The sequence below is a fragment of the Colobus angolensis genome, unplaced genomic scaffold (genome assembly GCF_000951035.1).
Source record: "Colobus angolensis palliatus isolate OR3802 unplaced genomic scaffold, Cang.pa_1.0 Scaffold415, whole genome shotgun sequence".
NCBI classification, from domain to species: domain Eukaryota; kingdom Metazoa; phylum Chordata; class Mammalia; order Primates; family Cercopithecidae; genus Colobus; species Colobus angolensis.
The window spans coordinates 950,507-966,819 of NW_012117544.1; the positions used below are offsets into that span (position 1 = coordinate 950,507).

Below are 16,313 nucleotides of genomic sequence, written 5' to 3' on the forward strand. Positions count from 1 at the left end.
CCCTTCTTCTCTGCCCCTCCCCCCACTGCTCCTCCTCCTCCCAGTCCTTGAAAATGGGCGACCTCGCTGGATCTCGTGAGATTTTGCCCTGGAAGGACTGAGAGACAGGGATTGGTCAGGCCAGGCTGCTTGCCCCCCCACAGCCGCTAGGGCGCTTGCTGAGCGCCATCATGTCGTTCTTCCCTTCCAGCGACTTCGCGGCGTGGTGCACTCTCTGAGGAAAAACGTAAGTTTGAGCCGTGATTCCTCCGCTTCCCCACAGGGTGACCTTGGGCTTGTGCCCCGGCACCACCCCTGTCCCGGGTCCCCGTTTTCTCTCCAGAAATGGGTTGGAGACCAAAGAAAATAATGTGCGCCACTTGGGTCACCCCGGGCCGCATGCCCCGGAAAATTGGCCACAGTTGAGGAGTTGTGGCTGTCACGAAGCCTTGAACCGAGTTGGCGGTGCTCGTGTTTGGAGCTCCTCAGGGCGGGTGCGCATTTGTAATGCGGTGGACGCTCTGGGACTCGGCCCCTCTGAAGGTGCTGGGGGTTGGGGACGGCCCAGGTAGGAGCGTAGGCGTCCTAGGAAGGCGGGAACAGAGGCAGAAATGTGGCTAGAGGACGGTAGTCAGGGTCCTTGACCACAGGGGTCACTTGTGACCGACCACATGGTCTGTTGTTCCTCCTGCCCCCTGGTTCAGCCCAGGAGACACTGGTGCTCAGGTTTGGAGCTAGAGATTTGCAATGAAAGGGCGAGATTGAGTCGCCAGTTGTCACTTTCCTCAGCAGTATTTGCGGAGGTTTTTACAGGAGACCATTGCTTCCTAAATATTATACGTGTGTCCTTCCTTTTGGAGCATTTTGATTATTACTCTCAGACGTGCGTGGAAACAAGTGACTGAGACCTAGAAATCCAAACGTTGGAGGTCTTGAGGCCAACCTAAATCACTTCAAAATGGAACGAAGACATTTGCAGGTAAGAAGGTCCCGTGAGCTGTCTGAGGTGCTCAGAGAAGCCCTGTTCCCTTTGTCCTTATCCCTCGAGCCAGATGGGAGCTGCATCCTGAGGTCCCTCACAGTAGAGGAAGAGGCAGGAGCCGCTTTTTTTGTTTCCGGTCATTTCCCCAAAAGAGCATTTCACTCCTCCTGCTGTCTTTGTCTAGGAATCAACCCTGGTGGCTCGTGCCTGTAATCCCAGCACTTTGGGAGGTCGAGGCAGGCGGATCACGAGATCAGGAGATTGAGACCATTCCTGGCTAGCACGGTGAAACCCTGTCTCTACTAAAGTACAAAAAATTAGCCGGGCATGGTGGCATGCGCCTGTAGTCCCAGCTGCTCAAGAGGCTGAGGCAGGAGAATCGCTTGAACCCAGGAGGCAAAGGTTGCAGTGAGCCAAGATCATGGCACTGCACTCCAGCCTGGGCGACAGAGCTAGACTCCATCTCTTAAAAAAAGAACCCTGGCCGGGCGCGGTGGCTCAAGCCTGTAATCCCAGCACTTTGGGAGGCCGAGACGGGCGGATCACGAGGTCAGGAGATCGAGACCATCCTGGCTAACATGGTGAAACCCCGTCTCTCTAAAAATAGAAAAAAATTAGCCAGGCGTGGTGGCCCACACCTGTACTCTCAGCTAGTCGGGAGGCTGAGACAGGAGCAGGAGAATCACTGGAACCCAGGAGGTGGAGGTTGCAGTGAGCCAGGATGGCACCAGTGCACTCTAGCTTGGGCGACTAGAGTGAAATTCCTTCTCAAAAAAAAAAAAAAAAAAAAAATCCTAATGTACTGGGGACCTTATTGCCAAAGCCACGATTAGATTCAGAACCTTTGCACGGGGTAATCAGACGCCACAGCCCACACTTCCAAGTGGTGTCAGAGAGCATGAGCTCAGGGAGGCTTTGATCTCACCACCCCACGGGCTTGGGCCATTAGGGGTAAGTGTTCGTCCTGGGAAGTGAACAGGAAGATTGTTGGGTGCCTCCTGGGGAGGTCAGGGAGGACATGCAACCTGACTTGAAGCCTGGAGACTCGTACTGGAACCAAAGGCTCAAGGATGACCCTGTGCGTTGGACTGTGGGGTCATGCTCGGGTGCTGTTGGTATCCGCTCGCCTGTATTGGGTGCTGTTAGTATCCACACGCCTGTAATCCCAGCGCTTTGGGAGGCTGAAACGGGTGGATCCCTCGAGCTCAGGAGTTCAAGACCAGCCTGGGAAACATAGTAAGACCCTGTCTCTAAAGAGTAGAAAAAAAGGCTGGGCATGGTGGCTCACGCCTGTAATCTCAACACATTGGGAGGCCTAGGCGGGTAGATCACCTGAAGGTCAGGAGTTTGAGACCAGCCTGGCCAATGTGACAAAACCCCATCTCTACTAAAAATACAAAAAAATAGCCGTGCGTGGGGATGCGTGCCTGTAATCCCAGCTGCTCAGGAGGCTGAGGCAGGATAATTGTTTGAACCCAGGAGGCGGAGATTACAGTGAGCCAAGATTGTGCCATTGCACTCCAAAAAAAAGACCTGAAGGACCTAGTGCAGATACTCTGGGGGTCCTCATTGGAATTCTGTGACTAGAGAGGAGGGTGCAGACCACCCCCATAATGAGCTCAGAGGCCACTCTGGCCTGTGCAGCCCACAAGGACCATAAGAACCAGTAGACAGGACATGCAGAAATACCTCCCCAATTCGTGCCCGGACCCTAGGAGTCATGCTGGGCCCGTCTTTTCACTCCTCCCTTACACTGGGAGGAAGGACAGCACTTTTGTGCAAACGTCTCCTGGTGCTGCTTCCTCCAGTGCCACTGGCAAACTGGCGGTGTGAAGCTGGACGGAGGAGTGTCACTGCCTCACAGGGAGATTGCACAGCTCAGAGATTGCACAACTCACACTTCATCACAGTCCCTCCTCCTCCCTTGGATCTCCTGGAAGTGGGCATCCCATAGAAACTTCCCTAACTGTTGGACTTAGTCAGTTTTCCTGTTTTTCCATGGTTTATGTGAAGCTTACTGGCCCTTTCTAACACTTAAGATTGTTTGATAGGGAGGGAAATGAAGATCTATCTAAACTCCTCACACACGGGCTACCAATTCCTGCCTGCCTGGAGCTGAGCAGGTTCTTCCCCAGAAAGAGTCAAGGACTTACAAGACTAAAAATGAAAATGATGGTGAATTTTAGATTTTCTGTGAAGGCTATTTGAGGTAATGAATGAGAACTGCTGCCGCCTTTGCTGTGCCCAGTAGGTGCTTGATAATTAGGGACATTGACAATGACCTTTATTACTAATCTCAGTCTTCCGCGGCTGATGAGTAAAGATGATTGCTTGGGAATTAAAGGAAATGTAGAACCAATTGTAGTTTAACCCGATTTTCACAAAGGCCATTTGGTGTTGAGGGTGAAAAGTAGGAGAAAGAAGTCTCCAGAGAGAGAACCAAAATGGAAAACACCCTTCAACGACTTACAGCCTCCTTACGCAGGCCAGAGTAAAGCAAGCTAGGCCCCAAGACATTCCAGCTGGACGCTTGCCAGTAGAATGTAAGAATTGTGGGGACGTCACAGTGCATGAGGCAGAGAATGGCCTGGAGAATTCTTTGGGTGGAGGGGTTCCGAAACTTCAAAAGCACCAATGGGTGATCAGGCCCAGGATAGGAATCATCCCTAAGCAGATCCTTAAATGCCAAACGTAACTTCAATTTTTGTGAGAGAAAATGTATTTGTGCACAGTGCCTAGCATGGAAAGAGGGAAAAATTGAGTCTTAATTGATAGGCCTGATTGCATCTTGCTGACCAGAATCTCTGTACCTGAGAAGCTTAGGGTCAAGAAGGAGTCAGCTGTTTCCTTGAGGTATGGAAACATTAGTAATACTTAGGAAGGGACTGGCCATTGGAGATTATGTTTGGGGTAAAGGCCTGACCTGCTGCTTGTGAACAGCCCCGGTGTGGAAGAGGACACCTAACTGGAAAGAGAAGGTCTTCTGAGAACTTCCTTAATGGCAGGGATGTGTGCTTTTGGCCCTTGTTTATTTCTCTCCCTGGCTCCAAGATTCCTAAGAAACCACAGGGTCTTTCAGACTTGAAAATGTTGCTGTCCTAGGTTTGGTCACCAATATTACCCTCCATCCCACCTCTCCAGCCCACATTCCTAAGTTTAATCTTGCCAAGGCTGTTTGCCAAGAGGATCCTGACTTTCTGGCAGAAAACACCCTTTCCCTCTAGGGAGGGAGGAAAATTGAACTGCCTCACTGTCCCAGTGATTACCTTGGCTTTACTGGAACTATCTTTTGTCTTCCTTAGCCATTCCCCTTTTTAATTTCTCTACTCCATCCAGGCCAAAGTCTTTCAATTCCATCCCCCAAAAGAATATCTGTCTTTGTGGTAATCCACTCAGTCCCATTACAAATGTCCAGCCTTACTTCAGAGTAACTCCTAATCGTAGTGTAATTTTGACCCAGCTTCCTTCAGGACAGCCTTGACCTTCAAAGTCTGGAAGACCAGCCACCCCTCTGTTGTACCTCCCTTTCTCCCTGAATAGGCATGTGATTTGCTGTGTTAGGGAACCTGAAGTATAAGTGACAATTTGATACTTGGGGATTGTTTGGGAGTGGGGAGGGGTAATGACATGATGCTCTTCATAAAGCTATCTTAACTGGAGTATTTGGGTAATTCTGATGTAGCCAAAAATTCCCCCAACAGTTACACTTTCTGAGTAGTTTTGTTCACTTTTTCTTTCCATTTTATAAATGGACATCCCATTCAATTAGTTGAACCTGAAGTAAGTAAAAAACCCCACCAGGATTCACTGGCTGGAAATCCAGGAATGTAATTAGATTTGGCTCTCCCGTTGGCAGCGTGGGGAAGGATGCCCAGAAAGGCATATAATAGCTTCTGAGGGGCTAGAGGAGGGACCCAGAGGCCTTGAAATCAATGTTGTGGTCCTCTCAGAGGTCTGGGCAGATGGCTTCTGAACCACACCTGGGTCTGGTGAGTCGGGAACCTCAGGCTATGGCCACTGCCGCCTTCCTACTGTCAGTCCAGGGTCTCCACGGGCCACGAGGGCCAATGCTGCCTAGATGCTTTTCCTTTTTCTTTCCTTACAAAGGAACAAGTTTTGCTTTTGCCTCTAAATGTAGTTTTGCCTTAATCCCAAACATTTTTCTTTGGTTGTTGGATTATTTCTTAATGGATACACAATAATCGTATGTATTTGTAGGGTACATGTGAAATTTTAGTTGATGCATATATAGTGTGTAATCAAATTATGGTAATTAGTATAGCCATTACCTGGAACATTTATTATTTATATTGAATCCCAAACATTTTGATTTCTGCCATTTTGTATATGTTAAAAAATAATTTCTTAAACAGCTTTTTTGGAAAATAAAAGCTATCTAATTAGTTGGAATTTTACTTTATCACAATTTAAATAGTATGTGGCAAGAAATTATAATTTGCATCATTTATGATTCTTTAAATCTTTAGTGATTTACTAGTAAGGCTTTCTTTTAACTAAAAGGTTAAAAAATATTCCATAGATTTTTTTCTTTTCTTTTTTTTTTTTTGTCACATGCTTTGGAATTAAAGACATTTTCTTTTTTCTTTTCTTTTTTTTTTAAATAGAGATGAGGTCTCGTTGTGTTGCCCAGGCTGGTCTTGAACTCCTGGGCTCAAGCCATTATCCCACCTTGGCCTCCCAAAGTGCTGGGATTACAGACATGAGCCACTGTGCTGGAGGGTGGAGGTTTTTTCAAAACATCTAGTATACAAGATGGTAACTGTAGTTAATAATGTATTGTATACATGAAAATTGCTAAGAGTACATTTTAAGTGTTCTCACCACACATAAGTGAGATTATACATATGTTAATTAGCTTAAGGCACCCATTCTACAATGTATACATACTTCAAAGCATCATATTGTACACCATAAATATACACAATTTTTGTTTCTCCATTTTAAAACTAATGTTTTGGGGAAAAAGAACCAGGCTTTGTTTTACTGTGAATTGTTTGCTCCCTTGATTTCCGTGTCAAAGTAATAACTCTTAATATACGTAATAGAGACACACTTAAAATACATGTCTCAGAATGTTTTTTATTTTGTTTTAATTTTACTTCCAATTGCTGTGTAATACTGTTGGGCTGCTTCTGTAGTTTCTCATTTAAAATTTTTTAGTGAAATATAATGGCACCCACTGTACATTGTGTCTGTGTCCCTAATCTTTCCCATCTGGCTTACTTGTTGGAGCAGAGAAGGATGCTGTCCTGGGCTATGTGACACTCCCGTTTGAATTGTCTTTGAGTGATCATCAGAAGCTTTTTCCCGGAATGAGTAGGCTCAGCTTTCAGGCTCCTTAGTTCTCACTTCCCAGGGGGACTAGAATTAAATAGAGTAGTGGGTAGATACAGGATGGGGCCAGTGGCCATCCTGTTTCCTCCTCTACACTTGATGAGATGCTCATCCTGATGCCAGCAGAGCTGTGTCTTTGTGGCCACTGAGTGCAGAATGGAATCGGGATAAACTGAGAACTCCTCTGCTGTTGCTAGCACAGTGACTTTGGCCCTGAGTTGGTCCCTCAGAAGGGCGAGGAAAAGATAGAGTTGCTTATGCTTGGGCTGAAAGGGATGCTTTGTTCCCTGTATGTTTCCTCAGGGTTCCATTCAGAGCCGATACATCAGCATGAGCGTGTGGACAAGCCCACGGAGACTTGTGGAGCTGGCGGGGCAGAGCCTGCTGAAGGATGAGGCCCTGGCCATCGCCGCCCTGGAGTTGCTGCCCAGGGAGCTCTTCCCGCCACTCTTCACAGCAGCCTTTGACGGGAGACACAGCCAGACCCTGAAGGCAATGGTGCAGGCCTGGCCCTTCACCTGCCTCCCTCTGGGAGTGCTGATGAAGGGACAACAGCTTCACCTGGAGACCTTCAAGGCTGTGCTTGATGGACTTGATGTGCTGCTTGCCCAGGAGGTTCGCCCCAGGTAAGGGTGATCTAGCAGCGTCATGTGGGGCCCTGGGAACCTGAGCAGGATGCGGCTGGGGTCAGGGAGCATGGAGCACCTAAGACTGGACCAGAGGCTCTGATGGTGCCAGCAAGGAAGTTCAGGGAGGCCTTGGGGGCCACTGCAGGGGTCACTCTTGGAATGGGCTTCTGGACATGGGGCACTCATTAAAATGCAGGTGCCTGAAGGAACATGCACCTGCTTCCTCCTGGTGGGGCAGGAAGTGGGGACCAGGGAGGATCCCAGGATCCTAGTGGGAAAGGGAGCAACTGATGCTTTTCTGATGTATGGCGTAAAAGTACAGATCTAAGGCAGATGTCTGGTTGGTTCTTACCCACATTATGAGACTCATGGTCTTATCTTGAGTTGATTTGAAAGCATCTCAGCTATTAACCTGTTTTTCCCCACAGAAGGTGGAAACTTGAAGTGCTGGATTTACGGAAGAACTCTCATCAGGACTTCTGGACTGTATGGTCTGGAAACAGGGCCAGTCTCTACTCATTTCCAGAGCCAGAAGCAGCTCAGCCCATGAGAAAGAAGCGAAAAGTAGATGGTTTGAGCACAGAGGCAGAGCAGCCCTTCACTCCAATAGAGGTGCTCGTAGACCTGTCCCTCAAGGAAGGTGCCTGTGATGAGTTGTTCTCTTACCTCATGGAGAAAGTGAAGCGACAGAAAAATGTACTACACCTGTGCTGTAAGAAGCTGAAGATTTTTGCAATGCCCATGCAGAATATCAAGATGATCCTGAAAATGCTACAGCTGGACTCTATTGAAGATTTGGAAGTGACTTGTACCTGGAAGCTACCCACCTTGGCAAAATTTTCTCCTTACCTGGGCCAGATGATTAATCTGCGTAGACTCCTCCTCTCCCACATCCATGCATCTTCCTCCATTTCTGTGGAGAAGGAAGAGCAGTATATCGCCCAGTTCACCTCTCAGTTCCTCAGTCTGCAGTGCCTCCAGGCTGTCTATGTGGACTCTTTATTTTTCCTTAGAGGCCGCCTGAATCAGTTGCTCAGGTAAGGGATGGTGAGGTTTCTCTGCAGACCAGAGCAAGCCCTTCTTTACTGTAGTAAACAATAAAGGACATCTTGTATGTGCCAGCCACTGATAATGCAAGAGTGAGCAAGTCACTACCAGTTAACGTGTCTTGTTCACCACTCTTTCGCCAAGCATGATATCACATAACTACTACTCATTAGGGTTAGAGATACACATTAGGATAGATGCTATTAACAGTGACTTCTTGTTAGAAAACTCTGTAATGGGAGCTTGGGGTCTGGCAAGGGTGCCTTTAGGCATTCTTCCTTAGGAAGTGATGCCTAAGATGACCAAAAATAAGCAAGGAGGGCATTGAAGAAGGGAAAGCCCGTCAAAGGTGAGATTTGAAATTGTAAGCTGTGTACTCACCAGCTTCTCAACATGAGCTGTTCCCTCTAAACCCGACTCAAATTTCCTGTCTGTAAAGTGTGATTTAGAACTCCAGTTAAGGTAATAGGTGGGAAATGGATTGTTCTGGAGATGTGGGAGAAGGAACAAGAGTGAGGAATTGCAAAAATTGATAGGTGGTTTGCTGATGATGTGGTGATCTAAGGTAGCCCTGCAGCCTGGGAACCCCCTTTGGATGTTGCTGACCCTGCCCAAGTTTGTCCTCTATGACTACTCCCCAGTAACTTCATCAGGCACAGAGAAACAGGTGACTGGGGCCCAGGCTGTGGCAGAGGAAGCCTGAGTTGAAAAAGTATTTTCAGTTGTATCTTCAAATACTGAAATTCACTGATGCCCTTCCTTGCTTGAGACATCAAATCAGGCTCTCTCAATTCAGTTCATGCTCACACCACCTAAGAGGTCTGTGTTGGACCCTGCCTCACAGATCAGCCAAGGGAGTGTTTGAGATCTTTGTTTACTTGACCCACTTGCGCAGCAAATAATGGAGAAAGGACTGCACCCGAACTTATACTCCCTTGAATGCTCCTTTACAGCATGGCATCCTGGGGGTTAACCATCATCTGGAAGACTTTGGGTTTCAGTGAAACGGGCCTCTCTCCAGTCTGCCCACCCCACTACCACCATTCCCCAGCACTAACTGCTTTGTCTGTTTGCAGGCACGTGATGAATCCCTTGGAAACCCTCTCAGTAACTAACTGCCGGCTTTCGGAAGGCGATGTGATGCATCTGTCCCAGAGCCCCAACGTCGGTCAGCTGATTGTCCTGAGTCTAAGTGGGGTCATGCTGACCGATGTAAGTCCTGAGCCCCTCCAAGCTCTGCTGGAGAGAGCCTCTGCCACCCTCCAGGACCTGGACTTTGATGAGTGTGGGATCATGGATGATCAGCTCCTTGTCCTCCTGCCTTCCCTGAGCCGCTGCACCCAGCTTACGACCTTAAGCTTCTGCGGGAATCCCATCTCCATATCTGTCCTGGAGAACCTCCTGCACCACCTCATCGGGCTGAGCAATCTGACCCATGTGCTGTATCCTGTTCCTCTGGAGAGTTACGAGGATGTCCATGGTACCCTCGACCTGGGGAGACTTGCCTATCTGCACGCCAGGCTCAAGGAGTTGCTGTGCGAATTGGGGCGGCCCAGCATGGTCTGGCTTAGTGCCAATCCCTGTTCTCACTGTGGGGACAGAACCTTCTATGACCCAGAGCCCATCCTGTGCCCCTGTTTTATGCCTAACTAGCTGGGTGCACATACCAAATGCTTCATTCTGCATACTTGGACACTGAAGCCCAGGATGTGCATGCATCTTGAAGCAACAAAGGAGTCACAGTTTCAGACAAATGTTCAGTGTGAGTGAGGAAAAAAAGGGGGAAGTTGGGGGTAGGCAGATGTTGACTTGAGTTAATGGGATCTTTTGGGAGATGCATCCTATACAGTTAGAAATAGAATCTGAATTTCTAAAGGGGGGTTCTGGCTTGGGAAGTTCATGTAGAAGTTAATCCCTGTTTAGACTGTTATAAAGAAACTGTTGTAAAGAAACTGTTGAAAATAAAGAGAAGCAATGTGACGCACCTGGCGTCTTCTAGTATATGAATCTCCTTTCCCCGTTAAACCTCAGGAAATCTCCAGTTGCTGGTTAAGACACTGCTCATCCATCGTACTTATACCTTTAGGCTGGGCAAGGTCCCGGCCCCCAGATACCATGGCACCATTAATCTCTTTGAGGCATCAGTTACCTCCTTGCTTGCTTATTTGGTATTCAAAGGGTCAGAGCATGCAAGGTGCGTCCTCAGGGCTGGAACATACTAAGGAAGGGGCCAATAATGAACACCACTGAGTGAAGGGTTCTTCACAGGAGCCCTCACTACTAAACCCCCGGAGACCCTGGACTCAGTCCTCCCTGTTTTCCAGTGCACTCATAAGCCTCCATCCCCGGCCTGTGGCTGTGCCAGTATTGGGCTTGACTATGTACGAGTCAGACCCCCAGTACTGGGAGGGGATGTCCAGTACTGCACTTGAGGTGGAGCCTCTGGGCCTCGCCAACCCATCCCATCAGGTCCAGCCCCTTTTTGAATTTAATTGTGACCTGTTTAAAACATCTAAATTCCTTTTGGCAAAACACTAAGATTGTATTTATTTAGTATTTGTACCCACATTAAAAATAAGAGTTCGTCTTGTGGTCCTATCAGAAAATTACTTCTTCAACGTAAGAGTCTCCCCATCAATGAAGTAGTAAAAAAAAGAACAGAAACATTTCTCACAGTTCTAGAGGCTAGGAAGTTCAATATCAAGGCACCAACAGATTCAGATTTGTTGAGGGCTACTCTCTGCTTCCAAAATGGAGCCTTGTTGCTTTGTCTTCACATGGCAGAAGGGTGGAAGGGCAAAAAGGTGAGTGCTGTGTGGAACCTCGTTTGTGTTTGTTTGTTTTCTGCCCTCAGCATGGTGGAAATGGAATCTCTTTGATAAGGACATTCATTCATTCATCATAAGGGTGGGTCTCTAATAGCCTAGTCATCTTGTAAAAGCCCCACCTCTTAATACTGTCACATTGGCTCATATGTTCCAACGTGAACTTTGGAGGGATACGTTCAGATCACAGCACTCCCCTATTCCAGAACTTTTAATGTAAAATAACAGATACCACTTTTTCTCTCTCTCTCTGCCTCTCTCTCTTTGCGGTGGGGTCCTGCCCAGTCACCCAGGCTGGATCACAGTGGCACCATCGCAGCTCACTGCAGACTCAAGCTGCCAGGCTCAAGCAATACTCCTCCTGCCCTAGCCTCCAGGGTAGCTAGGACAATGGCATGTACCCCTGTGCCTGGCTACTATCATTTCTTGAGCATAAACTCATTTAATCCTGAGAGTACATCTGTTGAGTACAAGTATATGAAGGCTCTATCAGATAATTTTGGCCATTCAGATTGAATATACCCTTTGATGGTTAATTTTAGGTGTCATCTTGACTGGATTAAAGAATACCTAAAAACCTGGTAAAGTATTATCTTTGGGTGTGTCTGTAAGTGTTTCCAGAAGAGATTAACACGTGAGTGTGAGTGGACTAGGTGGGGAAGATCTGCCCTCCATGTGGGTGGATACCATCCAAAGGCCAGGACTGAAGATAACAAAAACAGAGGAAAGGTGAATGTGTTGCTCTACCTCTTGGAGCTGAGATACACTCTTCCTCTCCTGTACTTAGATGTCGCAACTCAAGGCTCTCTGGTCTTTGGACTCCACCTCTTGCACTAGCAGTGTGCCCTCACTCCCTAGCTTCTCAGGCCTTCAGCATTGGACTGAGAATTATACCACTAGTTCTGAGGCTTTTGGACTTGGAGTAAGTCATGCTGTCAGCATCCCAGGGTCTCCAGCTTGCAGATGGCCTGCTGTGGAACGTCTCAGCCTTCATAATTGCATGAGACAGTTCCCCTAACAAAATCCCCTCACATATCTATCTATCAATCTATCTTTCTATCTATCTATGCATCTATCTATTCATCCATTCTATTGGTTCTGTCTTTCTGGAGAACCCTAATATACCCCTCCAGATAATTGTTAGACTAAGTGCTCACTCAGATACCAAGGCAACAAGTATTATAGCACCACTCAGAATCTCAAAGATTGAGTGTCCCACTTGGATGGTAGTGATCCTGATTGGACAATAATGGTTTACCGTGCATTCTTTAGCTGCATTTAGTATTAGAAAGTATTTTCTTGACTGGGTGCAGTGGCTTGTGCCTATAATCCCAACACTTTGGAAAGCTGAGGCAGGAAGATTGCTTAAGCCCAGGAGTTTGATTCCAGCCTGGGCAACATAGCAAGACCCCATCTCTACTAAAAATACAATAAAATAATTAGCCTGGAGTGGTAGCACATGCCTGTAGTCCCAGCTACTCAGGAGGCTGAGGTGGGAGGATTACTTGAGCCCAAGAAATGGAAGCTACAGCGAGTTATGTCATGCCAGTGCACTCCAAAAACTGCAGCCTGAGCTACAAAACAAGATCTTGTCTCAAAAAAAAAAGTACTTTTCTTATTCATTGTGACAATGAAGACTCTGTATAGAACATACTCAGTATTTCAACATTGTTTTCATTCTCTTAGAATGAAAAAAAAATCAAGCATTTGAAGCAGCCAGAATCCTGTTGATTGAGCCAGATGCACATTCAGCCTTCTTAATAGAATCTGGTTTATTTTGATAAAAGAGGTGTTTAGACCTTCAAATGAGAAATTAGAGCAGTTTCTCCAGTTGAATGCTCCACAAGTGATGCTGGCAAGTCCTCCCAAAATTCATTTGTTGAAATTCTAACCCCCAGTAACCTCAGAATGTGACTTTATTTCCAAATAGGGCTTTTAAAGAAGCCATTAAGGTGAAAATGAAGTCATACGAATGAGCCCTAATCCAAAATGACCGGTGTCCTTATAAGAAGAAAAAATTAGGACACAAACGTGCACAGAGGAATGATCTTGTGAGGATATAGCAAGAAGGTGGCCCATCTTGCAAGCCAAGGTCTCAGAAGAAACCAATCCTGCCAACACCTTGATCTTGGATTTCCAGCTTCCAGAATTGTGGGAAAATAAATTTCTGTTGGTTAAGCCACCCAATCTATGGTATTTTATTATGGTAGCTGGCAAACGAATACATGATGTTTACTGGAATCATTCAGCTAATTTTGTGTATGTTCATTGCAGCACTATTCACAACAGCAAAGACATGGAATCAGCCCAAATTTCCATTAACGATAGGCTGGTTAAAGAAAATGTGGTACTGGCCAGGTGCAGTGGCTCATCCCAGCACTTTGGGAGGCTGAGGCAGGTGGATCACCTGAGGTCAGGAGATTGAGACCATCCTGGCTAATACGGTGAAACCCCGTCTCTACTAAAAATACAAAAAACTAGCCAGGTGTGGTGGTACGCGCCTGTAATCTCAGCTACTCAGGAAGCCGAGGCAGGAGAATTGCTTGAACCTGGGAGGCAGAGGTTGCAGTGAGCAGAGATCATGCCACTGTACTCCAGCTGGGTGACAGAATGAGAGTCCGTCTCAAAAAAAAAAAAAAAGAAAAAAGAAAATATGGTACATACATACCATGGAATACTATGAATCCATAAAAAGAATGAGATAATGTCCTTTGCAGGGATGTGGATAAGCTGGAAGCCATTATCCTCAGCAAACTAACTCAGGAACAGAAAACCAGACACTGCATTTTCTCACTTATAAGTGGAAAGCTTAACAATGAGAACACATGGACACAGGGAGGGGAACAACACACAATGGGGCCTTTTGGGGGAGGGAAGGAAGAGGGTAGAGCATTAGGAAAAAGAACTAATGCATATTGGGCTTAATACTTAGGTGAGGGGTTGATAGTTGCAGCAAACCATCATGGCACACGTTTACTTACGTAACAAACCTGCACATCCTGCACATGTACCCTGGAACTTAAAAAAATAAAATAGAATAGAATAGAATTTTAAAAACTTGATTACATAAAAAAGAAAAAACTCTGGTGGGCACTTTTCCCCTTGTGAGCCCAGCATAATTCAGCGGGGAAACAAAACAGTTTAATACAACAATGCACTGATGTGGTGGTATTAGTAACAAGTACCAAACATAATAAGCACAACTGTATTAGCTATCTATTACTACATAACAAATTATCCCCAAACTTAGTGGCTTAACAACAATAAATCATTATTACGTCAAAGTTACTGCAGCTTAGATGTGTGGTTCTGGCTCAGAGACTCTCATGAGGTTATGCTCAAAATGTTGGCTTGGCAAACTTGTTGAGAGCTGGAGGATCCTCTTCCAAGATGGCTCTTTCACTTGGCTGTTGGAAGGAAGCCTCTGTTCCTTACCACACAGACCTCTCCATAGGGCTGCTTGAACGCTCTGACATAGCAGTTGTCTATTTTCCACCGGAGCAGGTGATTCAACAGAGCAAGGCAAAATGTTTTGCATGACCTAGTCTTGGAAATCACACGTCATTATTTCCCAGTATCCTGGTGGTGCCCTGCTCATTGTGAAAGCACAAAATAAAAGTGTGGGGACACCATGAGGAAGGGATCACTGGGGGCACAAAATGTTTTGCATGCATTATTTTACAACAATCCAGGGAGGTAGTTGCCATTTGCCTTTGTGCCCTAGAAATTGGCATTATATCTGGCAAATGCTAAGTGCATGAGAATTTTTGTTGTTGTACAGATGGGGTCTCGTTATGTTGCCCAGGCTGGTCTTGAACTCCTGGCCCCAAGGAATCCTCCTCCCTTCCCCTCCCAAAGTGCTGGGATTACTGGGACACAATCACTGCACTGCTGCAGCTTTGACCTCCTGGGCTCAAGCAATCCTCCCATCTCAGTCTATCAAGTAGCTGGGTCCACAGGTGTGCACCACCATTCCCACCTCATTTTTTAATGCATTTTTTGTAAAGATGGGGTCTCACTATGTTGCCCAGGCTGGCCTCAAACTCCTGGCACTGTTCTAGAAGTTCTATATATTTTATTCCATTTAATCAAATCCTGAGAGAGTGTGCATTTATTATTATTATATTCCTATTACAGATTTTTTTTAAATGGAGATGTTAATAAACTTGCCCAAAGTCACACAGTTAATAACATCCAGGATTTGGACCCAGGCAGAGTGAATATAGATCCTAAACTCTTTTTTTTTTTTTTGAGATGGAGTTTCACCCTTGTTGCCTGTTGCCCAGGCTGGAGTGCAATGGCACGATCTCGGCTTACCGCAATGTTCGCCTCCCGGGTTCAAGCGATTCTCCTGCCTCAGACTTCCCAAGTAGCTGGGATTACAGGCATGCGCCACCACGCCTGGCTAATTTTGTATTTTTAGTAGAGAACGGATTTCTCCATGTTGTTCAGGCTGGTCTCGAACCCCTGACTTCAGGTAATCTGCCCGCCTTGGCCTCCCAAAGTGCTGGGATTATAGGCGTGAGCCACCCTGCCCAGCCAATCCTAAACTCTTAATCACTCAGGTACATGTCTCAAAAAATTCTTGGTGGGCCGGGTGTGGTGGCTCACACCTGCAATGACAGCACTTTGGGAGGCTGAGGCAAGAGGATCTTTTGAGGCCAGGAGTTTGAGACCAGCCTGGGCAACATAAAAAAAAAAAAAAAGTAGTAGCCAGTCATGGTGGCATGCACCTATAGTAGTCCCAGCTACTTGAAAAGCTAAGGCAGGAGGATCGTTTGAGCCAGGGAGGTCGAGGCAGCAGTGAGCTGTGAGAGCACCACTGCATTCCAGTCTGGGTGACAGAGTGAGACTTTATCTCAAAAGAAAAAAAAAAAGGTTTCTGACAAGAGGCTAAATAAATAAATAATAAAACAAGAATCACATAATTAGATAACACAGTGTTTTAGTCCGTTGTCTGTTGCTTACAACAACATATCTGAAACTGGGCAGTTTATAAAGAAAATGAGTTTCTCACAGTTATGAAGGCTGGGAAGCCAAAAGTGGAGGGGGCACATCTGGTAAGAGCCTTCTTACCTGGTTGGGGGGCTCTGCAGCATCCTGATGCCACAGACAGCATCTCATGAAGGAGGCTGAGCATGTTGGCTCAGGTCTCTCTTCTCTTCTTATAAAGCCACCAGTTCCCCTCCCATGATAACCCATTAACCCATTAATCCATGAATGGATTTATTCATTCGTGAAGGCAGAGCCCTCATGATTCAATCACCTCTTAAAGGCCCCACCTTTCAGTAGACCCACATTTGAAATTAAGTTTCCGACACATGAGATTTGGGGTTTGCATTCACACCGTAGCATACAGATATGTCAGAATAGCATCCTTTGGCATTTATTGATAAGTTGCTTTGACTTTTGGGTTTGGGGCACTCAAGGCTTTGTGTTAATGAAACATCTCATGCTTGCCTTTGCAGTATCAACCCACATCCTACTCAGAAGATA

General features: G+C 46.4%; 1 protein-coding gene and 1 gene segment (V, D, J or C); one reads left to right on the plus strand and one right to left on the minus strand.

The window, feature by feature from the left end:
* PRAME (preferentially expressed antigen in melanoma) overlaps nt 1-9,768 on the plus strand; it is an 11,540-nt gene extending 1,772 nt beyond the window's left edge. Inside the window, exons 2-6 of one of the 2 annotated variants that reach the window (XM_011956358.1) lie at nt 191-226; nt 684-958; nt 6,620-6,942; nt 7,374-7,982; nt 9,069-9,768. In XM_011956358.1, coding sequence (XP_011811748.1) covers nt 938-958; nt 6,620-6,942; nt 7,374-7,982; nt 9,069-9,645 — 1,530 coding nt within the window. In that variant the 5' untranslated portion in view covers nt 191-226; nt 684-937 and the 3' untranslated portion in view covers nt 9,646-9,768. Of the gene's footprint in view, nt 1-190; nt 227-683; nt 959-1,826; nt 1,913-6,619; nt 6,943-7,373; nt 7,983-9,068 lie in introns of those variants that run through there. The other variant, XM_011956359.1, reaches the window with a different exon arrangement.
* Nucleotides 1-16,313, minus strand: part of LOC105521983 — a 659,966-nt gene that overhangs the window by 448,202 nt on the left and 195,451 nt on the right.